The 26,474-nt window shown below is 41.7% G+C and overlaps 1 protein-coding gene across 1 annotated transcript in view; it reads left to right on the top strand.

Moving 5' to 3' along the window:
* The window catches only part of GC (GC vitamin D binding protein), a 122,810-nt gene that overhangs the window by 82,008 nt on the left and 14,328 nt on the right, over positions 1 to 26,474 (top strand). The window contains exons 9-12 of the mRNA XM_075285249.1: positions 1,131 to 1,263; positions 5,206 to 5,303; positions 12,801 to 12,933; positions 20,589 to 20,642. Of these exons, the coding sequence (XP_075141350.1) occupies positions 1,131 to 1,263; positions 5,206 to 5,303; positions 12,801 to 12,933; positions 20,589 to 20,642 (418 nt within the window). The remainder of the gene's footprint in view (positions 1 to 1,130; positions 1,264 to 5,205; positions 5,304 to 12,800; positions 12,934 to 20,588; positions 20,643 to 26,474) is intronic.

Here is a 26,474-nt window from a genome sequence, read left to right as displayed (position 1 = left end):
GAGTTGGAGAAGTATTTTAACAAATCTGGCTCTCTCTGCTGGTACAGTAATTAGGGCAGGTTCACATCTGCACCCGGTCTCCGCTTTGTGGGTTTCCATTCCCTGCCTGAGAAGGAGACGGAAACCCGGCAGTCAGTGTCTGCCCGTGAGCGTCTTCTGGTCTCCGTGGCGAAACAGTTTTTTTTTTTTTTTTTTTAACAGGACACATGTCCGACTTTGTGTCTGGTAAAAAAAAATAAAAAGTTTTTTTTGCAGAAAATCATCAAAGAAAAAAGAATTGCGTGGAGGACTTTTCTCTCCATCGGTTTGAGTATAAGAACAGCAGGCACCTGGCAGACTCCATTATAGTCTATGGGGTCCATGGGTCTCCATAGGTTTCAGTATAAGAACAGCGGACACTTGGCAGACCCCATTATAGTCTATGGGGTCGGTGGGTGTCCGCAGGTCACTGCTGTTTTAGCAGTCTGGCTCTTCCCTCTGCACATGTGAACCTAGCCTTAGTCAGACTAATGTTAATAAAAGATAAATAATGAATACTACAAACTGCAAACTTATTTCAGATTGACTGTCCCACCCTTTAAGCAATATACACTGCATAATGTGAAATGGAGTTTTTGACGCAGATGTGAACAGTCTAAGATGTCTCATAGCAGTAAAACATTTAAAAAGATCTTGAAGCATCGCAGTATTATCTAGTTTGTATGGCAAGAGGTTGCAGTATATCAAAGATACTTGTGTCTTATGCTTTTTGTGACTTTTTTTGTTGTTCTGTTTCGATGGTCTCCTAATATAAAGGTGTTTCTGAATCCTGTAAGTTGTTACAGTGAGATTTATATACCAGATCTGCCTTAGATATCACACTTTATTACCTATCAGAAAAGAGAGCTTTCATGTTTTGTTTGGATTCTGTTTTATTCCAAGTGTGAATGTTCTGAAGTCTTATTTAGTGTACTATATCAGTGAAAGGCTTTCCGGGACTGTTCCTGTGTTTGATACTTTAAGAATACAAAAGTCTCCCCATCCACAAACCCAGTGCTTTTCACTATTTATTGGCTGGAAGTCCTTTGTCACTCACAGATAAAAAGCAAGATCTTTCATTTACACGGCCATTTCCCCTGTCTTATCTTCAGATACATGTACGAGTTAGTCAGGAGAAATACTAAGCTGCCAGAAGTCTTTGTGGATAAGCTGTATGAATCTATGGCAGACGTTGTGGAGAAATGCTGCAACTCAGAAAATGCTAATTCTTGCCTGGAAAAGAAGGTATTTATAAAGTTTGCTATCATTATCCCAAGCATGCCGCTATAAAAAGGGAAAACATTTTATAACCCTATATATTCAGACTAAAATTCCAAGAAAAGAAAGGTTCAGGTTTTTTTTTTATCTTTTAGGTTCATTTAATAAATCCTCCAGCTATTGAAAGGCTTTGGTCACATATTTCTGGGTCATCTTTTTACTATATGCGACATGGATCTCGTGCTGCTGAGATCTGCTCCTATTTTGATTACAAAATTGCTTAAATAAGTCTGGAACTTCTGTGATCAAACTTATAAATTGGGTATGAATGTGACCAGCTTAAAAATCTGCAGCACATAAAGCAAATATTCCCATATTCTTAACCAATTTATTTTCTAACTGCAAAGTAATTGTGGCCCTTTTTAGGCTTTGCAACAATGTACATGATCTCTTCTAACTCTGCACCTTTCAGAGAACTGATGGCTTGTGCCGAGCCTAAGTGGAGAGTCCTATGCAGTTATTTCTTTGCCAAAAAAGACAGTACCAGCCCTGCACAAATATGTAGATCACAAGGTGGGCCAGTCCTTGAGCCTGATGGTGTCTGCCAAAGTGCATGGTAATACCAACGTCTAGAGCTGTAACTATGGTCAAGGACAATATATGTAATTTACAGCCCACTGGGTAAATGTGGTTCCTGCCCAGACATACCAGCAACTTGGCCAGGTAATGCTGCTTCCGCCTCCACCTTCTTATGCTGTTGGTCCTGCAACAATGTCCGTCTCATCTTCCACTGTGTTCTCAGCCTCCACTGTAGGGACAAATCACAATGCTCACCCAGCATACCACATGTGCAGGGCATGGCAGTTTCACGCTGTTGTAAACCTCATTTGCCTGGGTGAACAGAGACACACAGGGGAGAAACTGCTCCATGTCCTTCATAAAGGAATCAAATTTTGGCTTTCTCTATGACAACTCAAAACCGGAACCATGGTGGCTGACAACAGGAAGAACATGGTATAATTGCTGAACCATGTGCCCTGTGTTCAATCTAGTTGTCAAGCATTTCCTTAAGTCTTCCATCTATCTACAAAATATCCTAAAAATGTCCAGGAAAGTTTGCATGCACTTCAGCCACTCATACTCTGCCATGCACACCCTCCTTGAGCTGCTGAGAACGGCATCCCCAACATAGGCTGATAGGTGATGTTAACACCCATTGAAATTCCCCCCTCCATATGATGGACCCACAGTACAAACAGAAAAAGGCTATAAATGATTTCTTGATGATCCAAGTGGACAGAGGTACTTCCCTGTGTAAATCCAATGTTAGTAGCAGCTCATGTGTGACATCTGCCATTTCTTCGTGTCCTTTGAGGAGGCCACTTTATTTGTCAGTTGCCTGGAATATGGGATGAACAACGTCATTCCACTGATATCCTATAAAAGATGCTGGTAAATCTGGCTGGTCAGAGGACTGAGATGTGGCACCTACATCTCATGGCCACATAAACCCTGTGAGGGCTGAACTGGAAGAGGAGGAGGAAATTGGGAGTTCAAGTAATGTGTAGAGAAATGGGTGTTTTTTCTACACAGGTGACAGCAGAGGAGGAGCAGGAGTAGCCAGAAGAGCAAGAGAAAGATGAGGCAGTTGATCCAGACGCATGGTGGCAGTATACAGTGGAGAGATGAATGCAGGGAGTCCCACTTATGCAAATGGCCCAATGCATGCTCACTTGCTTGTGTAGTGACAGCTGAATTGTCACCATTCATCAGAGGGATGACTACTTGCTCTCCACCATGTTAGACCCTTGCTATAGGTCAGAAATGGAGGCCTTTTTTACATTCGTTGAGCCGGAGGACAAACTGAACTACAATAGAGACATCCTATGTAGTCAGTTGACCGATGCCTATCTGTGCCATCGTCTATCCTCTCGCATGTCTGACCAGGTGGCGGTGGGCGCTCACCTTGCACGGCCATAGCTTCTGTTAGAGGGTGGAGGGGCAGGTCATATCAGCTCCATTAGCAGCAACCGGAACCTGGAGTTGCTGATGAGCAACTTTCTTCACCCACATAGTGAAGAAACTACTCATCAGCAGCTAGACATAGAGCAGTACCTGAACCAGTAGATGGTGGCATACTTGGAATGTACCCTGCCACCTGTCATCGAAGATCCGCTGGACTACTGGGTAGACAAAGTAAATTTGTAGCCGAAACTGGTCAAGTTTGCCCTGGAAAAGCTGTCCTGCCTGGGAAATAGTGTGCCATCAGAGCAGCGGGGTCCATAGTTTCGCTAAGGAGACCTCGCCTGTCCATCCAAAATGTGGAGACACATCTCTGTCAAGATGGCGTCAAGAGGCGTGGATCAGCCAGGGTTTCCACCCACCAATGTCTGATCAGACATCAGATTAATTCATGCTGCCTCACCCAAACCTTGACAAAAGAGATCGGTTTCTTCTGGCTACCTGCCTCAGCTACTATTGTGATGCTGCAAGCTGCCTGATGCCACACATCTGATGCCAAGTGCTCCTTCTTGCAGCCACCATTGTCAGCAGGTACTGTTTGTGCCACCCACCTCCCCAGTCTGTCACCGGGTCACTCTATGGCCTCCTCATGCTGCTGCTACCTCCACATTATGTCGCCTTGCCACTCTGTGGCCTCCTCATCTTTCTGCCACCTCAACACTATGTCACGCCTCATGCTGTTCTCATCCTCCACACTCCATGACTGAGGCACTATTTTGCCTTTTTGGCCTGGTTGACATCATGATTTATTTTGCCCTTCCTCTGATCCTGATGAGGAAGGACAATGAGAGCCCCCCAAAAATGGATCCTGTCTGTTGAAGCATCCGCCTGTCACTCAGTCATGATTTGGGTTAGGTAATCCACAGGATTGGGCCCATAAAAGAAACATGCCAAAAAAGCCCAGGAGTGGATCCAAAACAGATGACACATGTTTTGGATCCACTCCTGGGTTTTTTGGCATGTTTTTTTTGGGCAATCCTGATGGATTACTAACCAAATCATGACTGAGTGAAGGCGGATGTTCAACAGACAGGATCCATTTTTGGGGGGTTATTGTTCTCATGGATCAGAGGAAGGGCAAAATAATCAGTGACGTGGACACAAACTTACTGCTGACGCCCTCTCCACTCTGTCAGGGGGCTCTACTTGTATAAGCGTTTAATAGAACAGGTTCTGTAGACTTCTATGTGAAATTAGCAGATGACGGTGTAAAAGGAGCGCACTCTTTCACGTTACAGCAGGATCTTCAGCCTCTGTACGGTTGTTTATACCTGGCACTAACATTGATGTGTAAGGCAGAGTTCACACTTGAGTTAGTTGGTCAGTTTTGGCCCCATAAATGGAAGAAGTGTGCAGCGGTTGTAAGAGTGACACCTGTCATGTGCATGACATACTGACTCACAGTATCGTTTCACTACCACTGCAGACTCCCTATGCGTGTTACTGCTTGACACAGTGTTCTACACCACAATTCAGGCTCTTTGCAGTCAGGAAATAGCTGTTTTTTAATGGGATTTACCGCAAGTTAATTCGGATCAAATCAAATAGTTTGGAAAAATTTGGCGAAGCGACCAAATCGATCTTTTGATGAATTCACTCAACGTTATTTATTATGGAACATTCTGGAGGAGACTGGGGAGGGGGCAGGGGAAGTGCTCATAAAGTTTTACCTTTGGATCCCTGAGATTCAAACTAAGCCTATCCGACAAGTACAAATATTAATCTGAGAACAATATAATACAGATGCACATCTTGGTTTTGTATGATTTACATACACTTGAAAGCTAGAGTTATGATATTGTAATACAAGAACCATATATTAGGACCTCTGCCAAACATTCTTTAAAAACTGTCATCAATATTCTAAAAATGTTATGCATTTAAAATGTTGTAATGGGCCACCCCGAAGAAATTCTTGACAAATGAGACATCTGTGCTCTATTTCAGAAAGTGCAGATGAGTGAAGAAATTAAAACGTACATAAGAGAAGGCAATGAGCTGTGCGGAGACTACAATAAATATCCATTCTCTGAATTCAAGGAGAGGTATGAACACAGTAATTCTGAACTTACCGTACATAAAAATTACAGACTAACTGAAGGAAAATAACCAACTTCATATATGCTATATGACCAAAGTGAAATGAAATGCCATAACACTAAGTTGTGCCAGTAAGGGTGATGTCACACTTAGCTGCTTCCAATCTTGCAATGTGCACAAAACCTTGCCCGCACTCATTGAGACAAGGGGGTACAGAGTTTTGGGTAATGCCCTTGTTTTTATTGCAACACTGGGTGGAAATTATTCACACAGTTCAATTTTATATACATTTAGCATGAACTTATCAAAACTTACTGTATAAATAACCCTTTAGAGATTCCATGATCCAGTTTCATTGCATATCTACTTTGTACATGACTTGAGTAATTTTTCTAACAAATGCTCAAAAATAGATTATTTCACTATATGAAAAGTCTAGCAGGTCTGAAATTGAAATATGCAAATTTGATTGTGCCTTTAAAGAGAACCTTTCACTACCTCCAACTATTTTCCTCTTTTAATTTGCCATGCTTCACTGATTCTGTCACAGTTGGATTTTTTTATTTGGCCTCTACCATTCCTGAGCATGATAATTAGTCACTCTACTGTCAAGTGGGCGGTCTCTGTGTCTCTGTTCTTGTCAAGCCCCTGACAGTGGATAGCCTAATTAGCATATTGGGTAGTGGATTGCACTAAATGTGCCGTGACAGGGGCAGACTTGTGGCACTTCCTCCGGGGGTGCTCGCAGGTGCACTGTTTTTTGAAAGAGATGATCTGATGGATATGGGGAACATGGAGAGTGAACATCCCAGAATACTTGTGCTGCTTACAGATGAATTGGCTGCTTCCAAGGGTACCAACAGAGGTTAACAGTAGGGAGTTATTTTGTGAGGTATAGGCGATAGAGAAAGGACATTTCACTCTGCCCCTATAATCAAGACCCCCAACTTTTTCGCACTACCTCCCAACCGGACCGGTTTGTTTATTGTGCACCATTATTTGAACACTGGATACTTCCAACTATGTGATAGTGGATTCCTCTTTAAATTATTTATTTAGTAAATGTTAAATTTTATCATTCTTTATAATCTGCGATCCTTTACTTAAATCTATATACCAGGGATCTCTGGTGATACCGACTCACTAGGTTTGGTTAAAATTTTTGCTTATATACATAAAATATTACTAAAAACTGGCAAATAGCAATGTAGTCATTAGACTACTATTGTATTTACTGGTCTCTCAATAATCAGGAGAAAGGAAACTTCCACATTTAAGTACTTGGGTATAAAATATTAAGATTCCTAGAAAGTTGGTGCACTTGTATTTGCCCTGAATGGCTTTGGAAGAGAGTAGGGTAAGGTAAAAAAGATATTGAGGTTGCCCTTTTCAGGGAGGGTGGTCCTCTATAATACCACTAGAGGGGTAACACTAGAGTTCTTTAGCCACCATTGAGACACAGCCTCTACCTGAAAGAATTCCATAGTTACTACATTTGTTTTGCACTTCATGCAGAAACCAATGTCCACACTATATCTTACAGAGCTAATTAGGATAAGTACCGCCACAGCTCAGGTCAATTTTAACATATTGGTGGGCCCAGTGCAAAGGTTTCATAAATTATCCCCCCCCCCCCTCCGTTACCACCCTTTAAAAAATACCTGACCTGCACAGATTATAATGCCCAGTAAGTGGCTCCCTGATGGCTCCCTGATAAAGCCTTTTAGTGACCCTCATACAATAAAATGTCCCCATAGTGGTCCATCACACTATCAAATGCCACTGCAGAGGCATCAGAAATTAACAGGTTCCCCCCAGTCGCCCCTTACACATTATATTATAATATCACCCTCCACTTTGCCCCACAGTATAATGTCCCCTTTCCAGGTTGCCTCCACAGTATAATGATACCTGTCCAGGTTGTCCCCCCACCCAGTATACAGTGCCCTTTCCAGGTTTCCCTCCCCCCATACCATAATACTCCACTCACCTGCACCCAGAGGATGCAGAGGAGTTGGAGCTGTGACATTGCAGGGCAGATTAGAACAGCGTGACAGCACTCTAAATACAGGACTGTTCCGCTGTACCAAGGGGTTACCGCTAGCATAGGGCCTAGTTCAATTGCATCGTTGGCCGTATGGTTAAAGCGGCACTGCTACAGATTTGTGTGTTTTTTTCATTTTCTAGAATAAATTGAAAGTCAATATCCTGCATTGGGCCAGGGAATGTTATATGAGACTTTATTTTTTTACATTAAAGTATGGTAGAGAGGATAACCTGCAGGAGAATGTGGGGGAAAGGATAACCTAGAGAAGATGTGTAGTCTATCTAATAGAAGTTGTCTTTATCTTTTATGTTAGCAAATATGTAATACAGTATATATATATATATATATATATATATATATATATATATACACTCATACAGTATATATATATATATATATATATATATATATATATATATATATATGTTTAGCTATGCAAATACAGTGCTACATCTCTGTCTTCCATTTTACGATCTGCAATATATTTTAAAATCACAATAATAAAAAGAACCTTCATTTACTTTTCTCAAAATGTATATTTGATTTTACTTCGAAGGATCAATCTTCATGGCCTTCTATGGAGGCATAAATATTTTTCACATTTTATATTGGGTAATTGGGTTCAGTTGTGACCTAATGTTGTAAAGTATATTTTTGGCTGATTTTGATCATTTTCATCTATTGTTGTAAAAGAGCTTAAAGTGAATTTTTCATCAAAGATTTCGGGGTACCTTTAAACACAGCCATGAGCTTTGAGCGTGTGCATCATATGGGTTTTATGTTGTGATTGAAGATCTGTGAAGTGTGAGCATTGGTATTCTTGGCATAGTGTTCAATCCTCTCAAGTCACAATCCATAGCAGGCAATAGTGGGTGTCATTGTTAATGAGCATGGCAGCTGATAAGAGATTATTAAGATAGTACGAAGAGTACAATAAAACACGTCATAGACATCAGAACATATCTCTTACAAATGGAATACATGAAAAGTCAAAGACAAGAAAAACAAAAAAAAAGTTGTCTATTATTGCAGTACTTTGACATGAACACTCAGTGGTAAGCTAGATCATGAAGCGTTATGCTTACAAATGTCAGGGTTGTGTGCATAAGTGGTCATCAGCTATTGTATAATATGGATAGATCTAATGGTTGCTATCAAAACATTTTTTGATGGAATAAAAATCTACAGCTGTAAATGAAGAGCCTTGAAGAGAAGGCACCTTTCTAGTATACTAACATGGCATTCTGTGTGATATCCAGGACATAGCACTCATGTTGTGAATACATAAAAGGCTGTTTTGCTTTCTGAGCTCTTATTTTCTGATCTTCTGACATTTCCAGTTTTCAGCAGCAATCTGTTTTCATCCAAACACGTCTCAGTAATACATGCTACATGAATGACATGGGGCCTTTTAGCCTGACAGAGATATTACATGTTGCATGCTATATTTCTATGTTTGGCAGAGATCGTGGTCACTGATATTAATGCTTGGTTAGAAATTACCTGGGCTCCTTATCCCCATCTGTACAGCTTTCTTAGTGGCAAAATGTACTTATTCTAGTCCAATAAGTTCAACAAAGCTTTGTCAAAAATAGGTTTTGGAGTGACATAGGGCATGAAATAAATAAGGCGCAAAGCCACAATAGTAGAAATAATAGATAGTGGCAGCATTGCAAATCCATGATCCATTTATCCATCTATTCATCATCTATGGCAAGGTTTCCAATTCTGCAGCCCCTCCAAAGTGAGCACAAATGTTACAATGGGTTATGGATTTCGAGCTCTATTTTTACTTTATTTACTTGTCAAAAAAATCACAGCAACATACAGATGCATTGCTTTTCTAGCTGCTTAAAGGGATTGGCCACTTTCAGACCAATATTGAAAAACAAATGTTATTGTCTGTACAATAAAAGGATATACAATTTTCCAATATACTTTCTGTATCAATTCCTCACGGTTTTCTAGATCTCTGCTTGCTGTCATTCATTCTGTTACTTCTAGAGGATAAAAGTCTGACCATGGTCATGTGATTTACGGTCCCTGGTCATGTGATGAGCACACAGGTGTACAGCTGATTACCAGGCAGATGTCTGATTAGTGTGCTGTGACTGTAACGAGCGGCACCTGTGTGCTCATCACATGACCATGGACCGTAAATCACATGACCATGGTCAGAGTTTTATCCACTAGAGCAGGGGTCAGCAATGACTGGCACGCGAGGCATATTTTGCTGGCATGGCAGCCAGCCCGCAACCTTTATGCATTAAATTAAGAGAGAGCGTCCCTTCAGTGCTCTGCTAGAGCTGAGGTGTAGGACATGCCCCCTTCTCTCACTGCCCACCAATCAGAGGTGAGCCTCTTACTGTATAGCGGTGGTCACCAACCTTTTTCCACCAGGGACCAGTTTCAGCAAGACAATTTTTCTATGGCCCAGTGGCGGCGGGAAGGGGTGTAGTTGGGGGAAGGGTTAAGCATGGGGGTTTAAATAAAACGGTTTCGCCGTGGAGACCACAAAACACTCATGGGTGGACACATTGCAAACTCATTCAAATGAATGGGTTTAAAAAGTGACTGTCGGTTTCCGTCTCCTGTCCAGTTTCTCGGGCAGAAGACGGAAACCTGAAAGTAGAGATCGGGCGCAGGTGTGAACCAGCCCTCATGCCACTGGGTCCATACTTTTATCCTCAGTTGTGAACAAAAAGTCTGGTTATGTACATTGCAGCTTAGTAACTCCATGTGACTCATATTAAAAGCAGTTAACCCCATCATGTCCCTCACATTAACCCCTGTGTGCTTTACATAAGGGTTACTGATATGTGAGACATATGGAGGTAATAATTATCTTCATCATTGAGGTCCTTTTTTAGTTCCTGCATATGTCTCACATATTAGTAACCATTATCTGAAGCATACAGGGGTTAATGTGAGGGACATGATGGGGTTAATTGCTTTTAATGTGAAGCACATGGAGTTACTAAAACTAGTTTAATAAACCCAAATTCCTGACATTAATAGAAGTAGCCCCCCCCCCCCCCTTCCCTCCCCCCAGTAGGTACCTGGTGGTTTTACTCTTTCACTTTGCTCGACGGAGCTCTTCTCCTCCTCCTGGGGGAGACTTTGCAGGATGCAGACAGCAGGAGCTGAGCTGTAGCAGCAGCAAGGCTTCACACGGCCCCGCACCCATTGCTGAGCTGGAGACTGGAGGAGGCAGGGCTATAACCTCTCATACAGCAGCTCACAGAGCCTTCCCCGGAGTCTTCTTGCACGGCCGCTACGCAGCTAGAAGTAACTACAAAGCTCAGCTGCCGCTGCACAGCAATTGCCTGCTTTGTCCCCCCCTAACGCCAACCCTGTGGACCAGTGCAACATGCCCCGCGGCCTGGTACTGGCACTTTTTTCTGAACACAAAGTTGGACGTGCAGGACTTTGTGACCGGTTAAAGAAAACCGGAGAGACTGCAGAGACCAGAAGATGCTCACGGGCGGACGATTGTCGGGTTTCTGTCTCCTGTCTAGTTTCTCAGGCAGAAGATGGAAACCCACAAAGCGGGGACCGGACACAGGTGTGAACCCATCCTTACAGAAAACTGAAGTTACAGACGGCTGGAGACTAGATGCAGCACCCATGGAACATTGTGTGTCTCCCCCTACAGGTGTTACCTCACTCTGCTCCCAGTCACATACATTATCACTAATTGTGGGTTACACATGTACTTCTAATGGAAAAGCACATGTGTATCCAGGCAAATAGCGGTAAGCGCATGTGGCTGGGAGCGCAGTATGACAGCACCTCTATGTTTGTGCTATATGACTTTACTGTAGGTGTTGTCAGCCTTAAAATTATTGCCCGGCACTCCGAGGACCTCATCTTTGATTTTTTTATTTAAATCGGCACACTGAACAAAAAAGGTTGCCTACCCCTGCACTAGAGTTAATATGAATGAATGACAGCAAGCAGACATCTAGACAACTGTGAGGAATTGATACAGAAAGTATATTGGAAAATTGTACAACTTTATATTATACAAACCAGATTATTTGTCTTTCAATATTGGTCTGAAAGTGGCCAACCCCTTTAAGGCTAAGGCACAATGGGACATCCCACATCGTGGTTCTTCCTGCTGTGTTTGAAACAGAAAGTTCACAGAGTTCTCCTCATCGGACTTTCTGTTAAAATTATATCAATGGGGAATCTGTCGGTGTTTCTGTAGATATAATTGACATGCTGCGATTTCCAAAACTGCACTGATTTTGGAAATCGCAGCATGTCTGCACCACAGTTTTTACTGCAAAGTGGGGATGGGATTCACTAGAATTCCATCCACTTTGCACTTACTGTAAAACTCTGATTTTTCCTGGGCATTTCCATCCCGTGGGGCCTCGGCCTAAAGGAGTACTCAAATATGTAGTTGTGTATTGATGTAGCTTTCAATATTGTATTTTTCTCCTTGAAAGTCTGTCAGGAAAACACTCCATAATACACTCTGCATGAACATGTAACTAAGAACATGTGTAGTATGAAAAGCATGAAACCTATCTTTGAAAAGTCATATAAAAATTTTAATTTTGTTTCAGCAAAGCCATTCAAATGTAGAAGTGTTTTTGAGCATCGTCCCGCTATGAAACGTAAAACAGGCCTTCAATGATAAGACCGATGTTCATAAATAAAAATATGTTAATAGAAACTTTTTAACATAACTTATTAAATAAATGTTTCCTTATCCACTTATTAGGTTGCTCTCCTCCTTATCTTCAGTCAAATATCCATACTTTGTACTACGCTTCATATAGAAGTCTATGGAGAACAAAGCATGAGGAGGACACTGTTGTCTCATTCTGTACAATAGTACGGTCTTATTGTATCTTGACAATACAGAAGTGTCTGATACATTGTGAGAGAGAGAGCTGTCCTGTGCTTAGCAGGTGGAGTTATTTGCGTGTTTTTCCAGCGGCCTCCTCTTTTTGCTCACCTCTCCATAGATTTCTTTGTAAAAATAACTCTGATAAGTGAAAAGAAGTATATTTCTTTATTAAAATATACTACAAAGTTTCTTATGTTCACATGCACACTCTTACATTCAGGGCTCCGTGGTAGTATTTGGTGAGTACCTAGCATCAGGAAAGATTCCCTGGTGAGAACCAAGTTAAAACAGTTTTTTTTTTTTTTTATGTAGATTGTGAGCCCACAATGTACATTTTTCCCTATCAGTATGTCTTTTTGGAATATGGGATGGAAATCCATGCAAACAGGGAGAGAACATACAAACTCGTTGCAGATGGCTTTTTGCCCTTGGTGGGACTTGAATACCAGGACCCAGCGCTGCAAGGCTGCAGTGCTAACCACTGAGCCACCGTGTGGCCCCAGGGTCGAGAACCAAGTTAAAATAGTTTGAGAAGCTCTACTATGGTAAAAGAAACTGTTTTAACGAATGTTGGTTTGTTTGCATCTATAGGTTGACTAAGGCTTTCAGTAGTAAAACTCCTAAACTACCCGCAAAGAAGGTGGAGGAAATTACAGAAGAGAGAGCAAATCTTGCATCAACCTGCTGTATAATAAATGCACCTCCTGTGTACTGTAAGGAGAAGGTAAGCACTGATCTGATCCAACATGCATTTGTAGATTAATTAAATATTCCATGATTATGGGACATATTGGTACTTGAACATGTGGAAATACACATGAGCTACAGTATATTTACTCATTATAGTTCCCAGGCCTTCTGTCTTCACAAGCAATTGTGTAGGTTCCATTACTATAACATTCTTTAAAAATTATTTCTTAGTCTGAACCCTCAGGGGACCAATCAAAAGCAAAATATTATGTCTTTTATGTATACAGCAGTCAAATATCTTATGTTAATAAATTAACATACATAATATAATTAACAATATAATGTATACAGTTGCATCTTACAAAACTGTTTTTGTTAAACAGTGTAAAATTCTATGGCTGCATTCACATATGCCTAGGAGCCTCTGTCACAGAGTGCATAAAATGACAGCTAATATGTCGAAAGGTTATGAAACCTCCATATAGTCAACTTGGTCCAATGGATACAGTTGATGTCTACAATGTAACATATTCAGCATTAACATTATTTTCATAGGGTCATTTGCTACCATCATATAGCAGAAAAACACAAATGAAAATTCAGATGAGAACAGATATTTTGTCTGTTATGTTGCAAAAACAGTTCCTGACGGAAGCTTGCCAACATGAGACAAGCAAACATATTTGAAGGGGTTTTCTGAGCTAAAAATGCTCATGATCTGTCCTGAGGATAAGTTATAAATATCAAATTTGTGAGGAGTAACTCCCAGCACCCTCATAGATTAGCAGTTCTCAGCATGTGATACATAGAGAAGCAGCGGGAAACAGACAGCTCTGTTCTCTGTACAGTGGCCAGATCAGGTACTATAGAAAAACTCCCATTAATTTGAATGGGAGCTGATCTGTAGTGACTAAGCTCTACCACTACCCCGAGAACAGCGCTGTCTGCTTCCTGTTACATTTTCTGTGCAATACATAGGGGTTCAATGAGTCTGAGCCCTACAGGTCAGATATTAGTGACCTATGTTTCGGATACATCAGTAATATTTTTTTTTTTTAGCTCAGAAAACCCCTTTAACTATTATGGAAGTCCATTTGAAAACCTATAGACCCATTAAATCTGAACTAAGCTTTCAAACAACTTTTGATTTTCTATCAAAAAATTTTTGACAACTTTTGATTCCGTACGATATATCATTTGGCTATTTTCTCTGGAATCCTACATTTCTTTAACCACTTCAGGACCGCCCATAGACTATATACATCCGGATAGTGGTTGCCTAGTTCTGACAGGATGTACCGGTACATCCAGTCAGAACACAGTAGCTGCACAGAGATCATGCAGCTGCTTTCACTGGGAGCCGGCTGTAACTTCAGCCGGAGCTCCCAGAGAGAAGACAGGGAAGATTTATTACCTCCCCTGCCTTCTCCATCGCTGTGTATACAGCGCTCAATGTTTTATTAACCAGTGTTAACTCTATAAATAATATATGTAGAACTGCGACCTTAGTGTCATATGGAAGACGAGAACCTCCTTCATATGACACCAAAAGCACATTTCTACATTTATAAATGCCCAGGATACAACTGTCTAAAGTGGCCTTCCTTCAGTTTCATTATACACACTAGTCCATACAATGTACACAGTGAGAAGCATGGTACAGCTCTCAATAGAGAAACAAGGGAAAGAGTAAAGTACAGGATTTCACAGAAAAGGAGCCAAAATGTGTTAGTTAATTATATTACAAAATGCATTAAGCTCACAAATGAAAAGTTGCTTGAAAGTTTACTTCGATGTGTCTGTTAGGCAGCATTCACACTGAGTAACGCTGACGTTTTTTGTGCTTATTTTGGCACATAGCGCCGCGTTTTTGCCGCGTTTGCGCCATACAATGCGACTGCAAAATAGCGCGGCGCAAACGCGGCGTTTACGCGGCGCTATGTGCCAAAATAAGCACAAAAAACGCCAGCGTTACTCAGTGTGAATGCTGCCTAAGAAAAAAAAAATTGTGACTTTTTAAATGTTGGCACTGAGCTCATCCCATTTTCGACACAAACAATCACTGGTATTAAGTGACATCTGGAAAAAAAACAACCACATATTTTAGAGGTATTGAGGATGATAGAAGCTGGATACAATCAATCATACTAAATCTGAGATGAAGATAGGAATGTCTGTCTATTGATGGTCATGATTTCCAAGGTTTTTGAGAGAAGGAGGACAGAGCTTACTCCTCTGAGACACTATTCCCTTTACAACAGAAAATGGGTATAGATGGAAGCAGGGTCGGACTGGGGTGTCTAGGGCCCACCAGTGGAATTGTTTCTAGGGGCCCACCGCCAGGACCCTGCAGATCAGCGGTACCGAGACAGGGCGGTTAAAGGTAATAACATGTTGGGAGCCATGCTGCTCACGCACTATACCAGGTGCAGTACATATACCTACTGCTACAGCCTGTATGGCAAGTGAACAGCATGGCTCCTAGAAATGTTACCATTACCCGTAGCTGAAGTGTCCTGGAAAAAGCTGATCTGCAGAGGTCCTGGCTGTTGTATCATCGCAGATGTAATATTGATGGCCTATCCTAAGGACAGACCATCAATATTAGAAACATGGCTAAATCCTTTAAAGGGGTTGTTCAGGAATTGGAGCGACCCATGTGCTGGGAGGGAGGTGTAAAATAAAAAACAAATAAATAAAAAAAGAATACTCACCTGTCCCCGGTGCTCCGTTGTCCGCCGGTAGTGTCTATTCAGTTTCGTGCCGGAGCCTCCATGCTGGGAGTCCTGCACCTCATGTGATCACTGAGACCAATTAGGTACAGGATTTCCAGAAATGAAGCCATGAGCCCAAACAGACACAGGTGGGGACAACGGGGTGCGGGGAAAGGTGAGTAGGCTTTTAAAAAAAAATAAAATTATTTTACACCTCCCTGGTGGCCACCACAGCGATCACTCCAGTTTATAGACAACCTGTTTTAAGGGGTTGTCTGGGACAAATATTTTATGGCCACTTCACTGGTCCCCCGTAATGTTTTCCGGAAGCCGTTTTGTTCCAGCTCCTGGAAAAAGAAGAGAGGTGCTCATTCTTCAGGTCATTTCGCCTCACGATTCGGCCTGAAGACACTCCCTCCTCCCATCTAGGCCCATTTATTGGGCCTAATCTGGAGCAGAGTGCGTGACTGGATGTCAGTGCAGTGCACCGACATTCAGTCAAGGCTACCTGTTTTTTGGTCCGGAACCTGAGGCAGCCTCCGCCTCAGGTTCCGGAGCATAAAACCCTGTGTGAACTTAGACTTATACCTATAGGGAAACTGCACGTGTTTCTGCAGATATGTGACATGCTGCGATTTCCAAAACCGCAACAGTTTTGGAAATTGCAGTGTGTCTGCCATGTGTGTTTTTCTGCAATGTGTGGATGGGATTGCACTCACTATATACCTACACACTCAGGCCTGGTTCACATCTGCGTTCAGTAATCCATTCGGGGAGTCCGCATGGTGACCCTCCCAAACAGACTACCGAACGCATTAGCAAGTGGTATGCAGTGAATGCACACATAGACTATAATGGGGTCCATGTGCTTTCCGTGCAGTGTCCGCAAAGAACATGCAGACAGAAAAGTACTTCACAATCTACTTTCCTGTCCACATGACTCATGCGGACACCGTGTGGAAAGCACACGGACCCCATTATAGTCTATGGAGTCCGCATACTTTCACTGCACACCGCTTGCTAATGCGTTTGATAATCCGTTTGGGGGGGGGGGTTTCCCATGCAGACTCCCCAAACTCACCGAACGCAGATGTGAACCAGGCCTTATACATATACAATATATATACACACACACATATACAATACAATATACATATACAATACTATAGCACATATCCATTTATATACATTCATATACCATATATAAGTCATATATACTTGTATGAATACTATATATACACACACATATATACATACACATTATAGCATACTGTATATACTTACACATACCTGTATACAAACATACAGTACTCACACAGTATACAGGACATATACTTTACACAAATGTACACATGCATACATATTAAACATACAGATTTTACAAAAAGAGTTTACTCACCTATTCCAGCAATAGTAAACTCAGCAGACGACTCCTGTCCTCCCCACACGCTGCGATGTAAGAGGACTCAGTGTGAGGGGGAGGGGGAGGAACTGCCTGCGTGCGTGCAGCAGGGGAGATCTCACAGGAGAGAAGCAAAGCAGCTGCAGGTAAGTGAAGGGAGAGGCCGTTAGCTGAGGCTGAAGCTGCACATGCTATACAGCTTCAGCCTCAGCTAATAGGGGCCCCTGTGTGTGGAGACAGATGCATTGGCCAGGTACCTGGTTGGGGGCCCCTGGCCATCCCGATCGGGCCCCGACCAATGCATCTGCATTGTTAAAATGAAAACTTTAAGTCGGGGCCCACCGGGGGATTCCCCGGTGCTCCGGCGGGCCAGTCCGACCCTGGATGGAAGTAGTTGTGGTGCATCTCTGGCACACAGTCCCCTTTTATACTAAAGATGTGCCACTTCTATCTTTCTGTACCCCATTTGCAACTTTTTTATGAAAGTGGGTGGAGCAAAGGCAGGCATAGGCAGGGATGCCTTGGTCCAATAAATTTACAGTAAGGGCTGGTTCACACCTGCGCCCAGTCTCCGCTTTCAGGTTTTCGTCTTCTGCGGAGAGAGACTGGACAGGGGACAGAAACCTGGCGGTCAGTTTTCAAACCCATTCATTTGAATGGGTTTGCAAAGTGACTGCCCATGAGCGTCTTCTGCCTGTCCGCGACAAGACTGTTTTTTAACCGGACACAAAGTTGGACATGCAGGACTTTGTGTCCAGTTAAAGAAAACAGTCACGTCGCGGAGAGGCAGAAACGCTCATGGGCGATCACTTTGCAAACCCATTCAAGTGAATGGGTTTGAAAACTGACCACTAGGTTTCTGTCCCCTGTCCAGTTTCTCTCCACAGAAGACGGAAACCCAAAAGCAGAGACCGGGTGCAGGTGTGAACCCGTCCTAACACACACCAGAACACAAATGACACAGTCCTGGAGTAGAGTTCAATTGTGGTATACATGAGAGGTCAGAGCCTCTAATAAATGTAGGTGCCAGCTGAAGATTTGATATAAGACTAGATCACTAAAAAAGTAATAAAATTGCCAAGGTATAAATAAGGTAAAACAGCATAGCAGAAGAGAACATTTAAGCAATAATATAATTTGTTCAACCAGAAAATATGAGAGCTGAGAATCCCCCTGAAAATATTTTGATGGCTAAATTCTACTGCCAGCAACTTCATTTGCACATATATAGTTTCTAGAGCCATCACAATCCACAGATCCATCTGTTCTTAATGATTCAACAGACTCCCAGAGATATTCCAAGGTCAGAAATATCTATTATGCTACCACTTGTGGTTTCAGTTATTTACATGTTTGTCTACATCAGCGAGACAGTTTTTAAGATTTAGACACAAACATTCTCTTGCAAATTCCACTACAAAGTTAAACCTGACCAAGGAAATGATCATATCACATGAACCGATATTTGGGAATAGAAAATAATACAAAGGACCAATTAACACTTTCTTGAAGTCTGTTGAATTCCTCTAAGTGAGTGTTGATGTCAAGGTAAATGTACAGTACATAGGAAGACGTCTTACATAAGTCCGACACATTGTATTCTTCTTTCTGCTCATTCTCTGACATTTGTTTACTTCAGCACTTTGCATTGAGACTTTCTTTACTCCATAGACATTATTGATGTCTAATGCATCTTCCTCCGCACCATTTTCTTGTCAGGAATACAACTGGGGTTAGAAGGATGATAGACACTTAGCTTATAGCAGTAAGTACATAGGGAAAGAGCTATGAAAGCTAAAGTTTTATTTTGATATTCTACCCAAGAAGCCGTACAATGGATCATTTTTTTTGCTACTCATACAAAATAGGACTGACAAAGTCTTACATCCCTCGGTGCAGCAAATGGACTCCGTAATGGAAGTCTGCTACTTCTCAGTCTCCAAAAGGAAATGAACATTGTAAGGTCATTAATTCTCTATTTGAGTCTGTAACAGCTAATTAATGTGTGTTATCTACAGTTTAGAGCCTCATGCTGACCTAATGTTAATTCACAGTGGCTCATCTCTCTGTTAACTGCAGTAATATAGCTCAGATTCTCAAAGGAAGGATTCATTTATGTCCATATAAATGTTTTAATGTGTTATACTGTTCATTAGTGAATCCTCCTAGATAGTGAAAGGGATGGTGAGCCTTTGGGAAATTAAGGCCGCTCTTTGTATAATAAAATGTTATTAAATTTCCAAATATATAATTTTTTTTGATTTCTCAATATCTCTGCTTGCAGTCATTCAATGGAAGCTTATATTGTTTATACCCTGGTAACATTATGGACACCCAGGTGCAGGATCATATTAGGAATTGTTGCAGGAAGTATATTGGAACATGCACAACTTTTTATCATACAGTTATACTTTGTTTGCAGAAACCTGGGTGAGGTAACCCTACCAGTTCTGAGAATGAAGGGACCTCACGTGGCATAAACGCCACACTGACTGCAAATCCCATCCACACTTTGTGGAATATATGCGCAGCAGACACACAGCATGTCAATTATACCTATGGAAATGCCGTTGGTTTTCCTATAGGTGAAATAGGAAGCAGAAAGTTCGCAGAGGAAACCTCTGTAAATTTTCTGTGAAAAGCGCTGTCGGAAAAACTGTGTTGTATACAGCCACGATTTTTCCTGCAGCGCTTTTATGCTTCAGACAGCTACATGGCGCCATAGCTTCATGCAGATTTTGTGATTGAACCCCACTGTAGTTTATCTGGCATAGCAGCAAGCCTCACTGCCTGCTCTGTAAGAAACTACAGCATAGCCCTATTCACTTAAGGAGGACTTTTCATGTCTTCAGACACATGTGCTATTACATAATCGTAGAAAGCTGACAGTGAACTGAATTCAGGGCAATGTCAGCTTTCCTGGTGTGCAACCCAGTGCTGGAGATATCTGATATCAGAACACCCCCCTGTCAATACTCTTCTATAGCCTTGTACTTTTGGGGGTGAGGGAGGATGTTCCTCACAAACTAGCGATGATGCTAGGCAGTAAGTCCCACCTTTCTGACAGTTGAGAGATATTGATGCCGAAACTAACAGCACTGATATATCTCCAGCATCAGGGTGCATACCAGGAAAGCTGACCACATATATAATACTGCACCTCTCTGAGGATATGATAGGTCCCCTTTAAATATAGCTGTGTTGCTGTTCTGTACACAGGGGCTGGCCAGGAGATCCTCTGGTTAATGCTAAACTATAGTACCTTATCAGGGAATGGGGTTCAGGGGATCGGTTAATGCTACACTATAGTACCTTATCAGGGCATACTGGGATCACAGAGTAGAATGTGCCACTTGGGATGTCCCTTTATGAGCTAAGGCAAAGCAAGGAGGTACTGTGAAGAATGTGTTCTGCTCTGGAGAGTTTTTTGGGACTATATGGAAATAAATAGTCACAGCCTCTTTATTCTGTATATGCATAACACGAAGGCAACTTTAATTCACATCACTGAAGAATATGATATTTTAAAAAGATTTTTATTTTGCTCTCTAAACTATTTCACTTTCTTTTCAGATTAACAAAGTCATTGGAAAGTTGTGCACTCGAGAACCTTGCATTCTACAATAGGTATTGACTTATCATTTATTCTCTACTATGTATTCTTTGTCAAGTCAATCCTAAACAGCTTTCAATAAGTTACTGTCTGCAAAATGACCTTGTCATTGTATTTCTGAAATATAACTTTAGCAAATTTCATGAGAAAATCTATAACACATTTGTGAAAGCAAGTTGAGCGGTAAATGCTAGTGTAATGATAGTTACCTGTAGCCAATTTACTTTTGTGGTGACCATTATTTCATAGGACAATTTTTATACTATGACCCACATGTACCTAGTGTTCCATCTGATTATTGCTGTTGGATATACAGAAAGTAATATGCTACTACTTCCAGTGATCACTAAAGTAGCAGTCAGCTAACTTCCGTTCTGTTGATAGTGAAGAAGGTCAGGCCTGGTTCACATCTGCGTCGGTAATCCCTTCGGGGAAGTCTGCATGGGGACCATCCAAATGGACTACCAAACGCATTGGCAAGGGGTGTGCAGTGAAAGCACACGGACCCCATAGACTATAATGGGGTCTGTGTGCTTTCCGAATGATCTCTGCACAAGTCATGCGGACAGAAAAGTAGATTGTGAACTATTTTTCTGTCCGCATGTTCTGTGTGGAAACCATGCGAAAAATACGGACCCCATTACAGTCAATTGGCCAATATTTCTGTTTTCCAGGAGATAAGCTACTACTAGAGGAGTCTGGCAGTGATTTGCTCCCTTCTCAGTTCTATACACATACACCCAGCACAGGGGTGAACATAGCTTTTATTCCGCCTGAGGCGGACAACAGAAAGCCGCCCCCCCCCCCCCCCCCGGGAGGAGGGGGCGGAGCGGACGGGGCTGCGTTAGCAGGCAGAGAGCAGGCAGGGAGAGGACCTGCTCTCTGCCTGAGCGTGAGGGGAGGCCGCTGGAGCAGCGCTGCATCCACAGGGCCTCCCCAATCCACCGCTCACTTCCCGTGCCGGGCTGCCGAAACGGTGACACTAAGCCAGTCCAGAACAGCTTGTCAGCAAAAATGCCGCTCCCCCCCCCCTCCCGGGGGCCCGGCATAGTGCCGCCTGAAGCGGTCGCTTCAGGTCGCCTCATGGGAGGTGCGGCACTGACCCAGCATATACATCTATATGCGGGTCTCTGGCGACATTGATTGTTCGCCTGTCAGTTATGTAACATGTATGACCAGCTTAAATCTTCACTGGTGAACTATGGATGCCTTAAAGGGGTATTCCCATGTACATAATTATTTTTAAATTTGTAAATACTTAAAAGTTAAACATTTTTGCAAATATAAGTAATTAAACATTTTTCAGAGTTTTAAAGATTTTCTCTAAATATCTTGTGGTCACAGTCTGTCGTCTTGATCGGTTGACAGTGGATATGACCATGAATGCAGGGACTTTCTAAGGTCAGAAAATCAGCCATGTTGTCCTTATTGTGGCCGGGCTATCTTCTCATACATGTAATGTCTCTGCCTAATAACCCAGATACAATAAGAAAATCATGGCTGGGTTCCTGACAAGTCCCAGATCATAGAAAGTTTCTGCATTAGTGGTCGTAACCATTGGCAACCGATCAAGACAACAGACTGTCACCACTAAGAAAGTTAGAGAAAATCTTTAAAACTTTGCAGAATTTTTAATTACTTATACTTGCAAAAGTGTTTAACTTTTAATTATCTACAAATATAGATATGATTATGTACATGGGAATATGCCTTTAAGAAAGTGAAATGGTAAACAATAAATATAGCATTTTATGTCAGTTCAACAGAATCCACCATTGGCATATAATAAATCTCTGCTTGCAAATATTATTACTGAACTGGGAAATCTGATTTTATTAGAACAACTAAATAATGCTCTTCTGCAAATCTGTCCCGTACCTGTCAGCAACTTTGATATTAAACTAGACACATGGGAACAACCAAATAATAATAATAATAATAACCAGGGTGCTCCGTATGTGCCGACAAGGTACTATAAATATTATACAAAGGAGCTAATATAAGTATTTTTATTAAACCACGCAGATAAATCACAGACACAAGGGACATACAAATACAAACAATTTAAAAACATGCAAACAAATAAAGGCTCCTGAAATAACAGGAGCCCACCCAAAGCTACTTCCCCAAAATTGGGTAAATGTAATGCCCATACAGAACACCCTTATTACAGCCTATAATGCCAATAAATATATAAAAATAAATAACATAGATACAAATACAGTCCTATGAAAAAGTTTGGGCACCCCTATTAATCTTAATCATTTTTAGTTCTAAATATTTTGGTGTTTGCAGCAGCCATTTCAGTTTGATATATCTAATAACTGATGGACACAGTAATATTTCAGGATTGAAATGAGGTTTATTGTACTAACAGAAAATGCGCAATATGCATTAAACCAAAATTTGACCGGTGCAAAAGTATGGGCACCTCAACAGAAAAGTGACATTAATATTTAGTACATCCTCCTTTTGCAAAGATAACAGCCTCTAGTCGCTTCCTGTAACTTTTAATCAGTTCCTGGATCCTGGATGAAGGTATTTTGGACCATTTCTTTCTACAAAACAATTCAAGTTCAGTTAAGTTTGATGGTCGCCGAACATGGACAGCCCGCTCTCAAATGATCTGAAAACAAAGATTGTTCAACATAGTTGTTCAGGGGAAGGATACAAAAAGTTGTCTCAGAGATTTAACCTGTCAGTTTCCACTGTGAGGAACATAGTAAGGAAATGGAAGACCACAGGGACAGTTCTTGTTAAGCCCAGAAGTGGCAGGCCAAGAAAAATATCAGAAAGGCAGAGAAGAAGAATGGTGAGAACAGTCAAGGACAATCCACAGACCACCTCCAAAGAGCTGCAGCATCATCTTGCTGCAGATGGTGTCACTGTGCATCGGTCAACAATACAGCGCACTTTGCACAAGGAGAAGCTGTATGGGAGAGTGATGAGAAAGAAGCCGTTTCTGCACGTACGCCACAAATAGAGTTGCCTGAGGTATGCAAAAGCACATTTGGACAAGGCAGCTTCATTTTGGAAACAAAGATTGAGTTGTTTGGTTATAAAAAAAGGCGTTATGCATGGCGTCCAAAAAGAAACAGCATTCCAAGAAAAACACTTGCTACCCACTGTAAAATTTGGTGGAGGTTCCATCATGCTTTGGGGCTGTGTGGCCAATGCCGGCACCGGGAATCTTGTTAAAGTTGAGGGTCGCATGGATTCCACTCAGTATCAGCAGATTCTTGAGAATAATGTTCAAGAATCAGTGACGAAGTTGAAGTTACGCCAGGGATGGATATTTCAGCAAGACAATGATCCAAAACACTGCTCCAAATCAACTCAGGCATTCATGCAGAGGAACAATTACAATGTTCTGGAATGGCCATCCCAGTCCCCAGACCTGAATATCATTGAACATCTGTGGGATGATTTGAAGCGGGCTGTCCATGCTCGGCGACCATCTAACTTAACTGAACTTGAATTGTTTGTCCAAAATACCTTTATCCAGGATCCAGGAACTGATTAAAAGCTACAGGAAGCGACTAGAGGCTGTTATCTTTGCAAAAGGAGGATCTACTAAATATTAATGTCACTTTTCTGTTGAGGTGCCCATACTTTTGCACCGGTCAAATTTTGGTTTAATGCATATTGCACATTTTCTGTTAGTACAATAAACCTCATTTCAATCCTGAAATATTACTGTGTCCATCAGTTATTAGATATATCAAACTGAAATGGCTGTTGCAAATACCAAAATATTTAGAACTAAAAATTATTAAGATTAATAGGGGTGCCCAAACTTTTTCATAGGACTGTATATAACAAAAACTCCATATAAGCATATACAAATATCACCAGTCTAAATCCCTATCCATAACAGCACAATCATACATAAATCCCAATGTACAGAAAAGGCTCTACTGGTCAAGTTGATAAGTAATGCCCGGTCTAACAAACCCCACGTGGACTGCTGCTGCATTGAAGTTCCTCTTTACTGCAGTGATGCTGTGAGGAGGACCAGGCCCCCTATTCTAGCATCTCTTCAGTGGGGCCACAAGAGATCTCAAATTTAATACCTAAGGGGGAGTTCACACGGAGTAACGTGCCGCGTGATGTGGCACGTATACGCCGTGTGAGTTTTTTGAGCGCCGTATACGTTCCCATTGATTTCAATGGAAGCCTGGATCATATACGCCGCGCTATTTTGCGGCCGTGATTTCGCAAAATAGCGCGGCGTGTACGATCCAGGCTCCCATTGAAATCAATGGGATCGTATACGGCACTCAAAATCTCACACGGCGTATACATGCCACATCATGCGGCACGTTACTCCATGTGAACTCCCCCTTACTTTTCAATAGGTGATACGTGTCCATTGTGGGAAAACCCATTTGAGGCCCGGTTCACATCTGTGTTCAGCATTCCGTTCGGGGAATCCACTTGGAGACACCCTGAATGGAAACCTATATACATTAAAAAGCAGTTATCTAAGAAACCATACAGACTCCACAGACTATAATAGGGTCCGTGTGGTTTCTGCTTGGTTTCTGCACAAAACATGCAGAGAGAAAAGGGCTGCTTTCCCAGGTAACTGCTTTTTAATGTGTATAGGTTTCCATTCGGGGTCTCCCCAAACGGAATACCGAACGAAGCTGTGAACCGGGCTTAATATAGAAGTAACAAATGATATGACAGTTGAAATTTAAAATCAACAAATGTAAAGTAATGTATCTAGGCCACAACCATTATATTGCTGCCTATACGCTAAATGGAATAAGACTGGAGTCAACAGAGTAAGAGATTTGTGTATTCTGGTACAAGCAAGCGAAGCAACAGGACTCTGTGTCAAGCAGCAGCTGCAAAAACAAATAAAATTGAAGAGTACATAAATAGAGATGTAGTTAAACTTGATGGTTATAACTAATCTAACTATAAATTATAGGAAATAGATTTTAGAGATGAGAAAATCATCCAGGGAATTTGGAGCCAGGAAGGAATTCTTCCCCTAATTTAGTGTAATTGACATCGACATCATAGGGATTTTTTTTTTCCCTTTCTCTGGATCAATACTGTAAAGTCAAAGGTTGAACTTCATTGACCCATGTTTTATTTAACCTTGTTAACCATGTAATATGGCTGCACTTCCTGCTTGGAGATGAGCGAACAGTAAAATGCTCGATATTCGTTATTCGTTTTGAATAGCCTTTCAATATTCGACTATTCGAACGAATATCGAACCCCATTATAGTCTATGGGGTAAAATGCTTTGTTTCAGGGGAATCCACCATTCGACTCAGGAGAGTCACCAAGTCCACTATGACACCTCAGGAAATGATGCCAACACCTCTGCAATGCAACTGGGACAGCAGGGGAAGCATGCCTGGGGGCATCTAACAAGCCCAAGTCACAGTTTTACCCCAACATCACAGCCTATCAACTACACACTTTCCACACTCAAAAAAAACCCACTATGAAAGTGGAAAAATACCTGGAAACCTTCTTTCCTCGCCAATTTGATGGACAGAAACCCAAATTTAAAGCTAAAGAAACATTAACAAGCACCCCTTTAAATCACGTTGCCAACCACATGACAACCACAGATGGAATAGGCAATGGGAAATCCAAAAGCCCCCACAATTAATTGTCATTGTTTATCTGTGTGTGATGTGGTAAGACCTTCAAAATTTCACTTTTCTGGCCCTTAACGTGAGCCCTTCCAAATTAAGTTAGAGGCCCATAAGCTGAGCTACCAGCAGAGATTGAGGCCCTTCAGGTGACTTCAGCCTTTTACCTGCAGAGTTTTAGGCCCTTTAACTTAGTTCAGCCTTGCACCAGCAGAGATTTGTTGG

The sequence above is a fragment of the Leptodactylus fuscus genome, chromosome 1 (assembly GCF_031893055.1).
Source record: "Leptodactylus fuscus isolate aLepFus1 chromosome 1, aLepFus1.hap2, whole genome shotgun sequence".
Taxonomy (NCBI): Eukaryota; Metazoa; Chordata; class Amphibia; order Anura; family Leptodactylidae; genus Leptodactylus; species Leptodactylus fuscus.
This window is presented reverse-complemented; position numbering and strand designations above follow the sequence as displayed.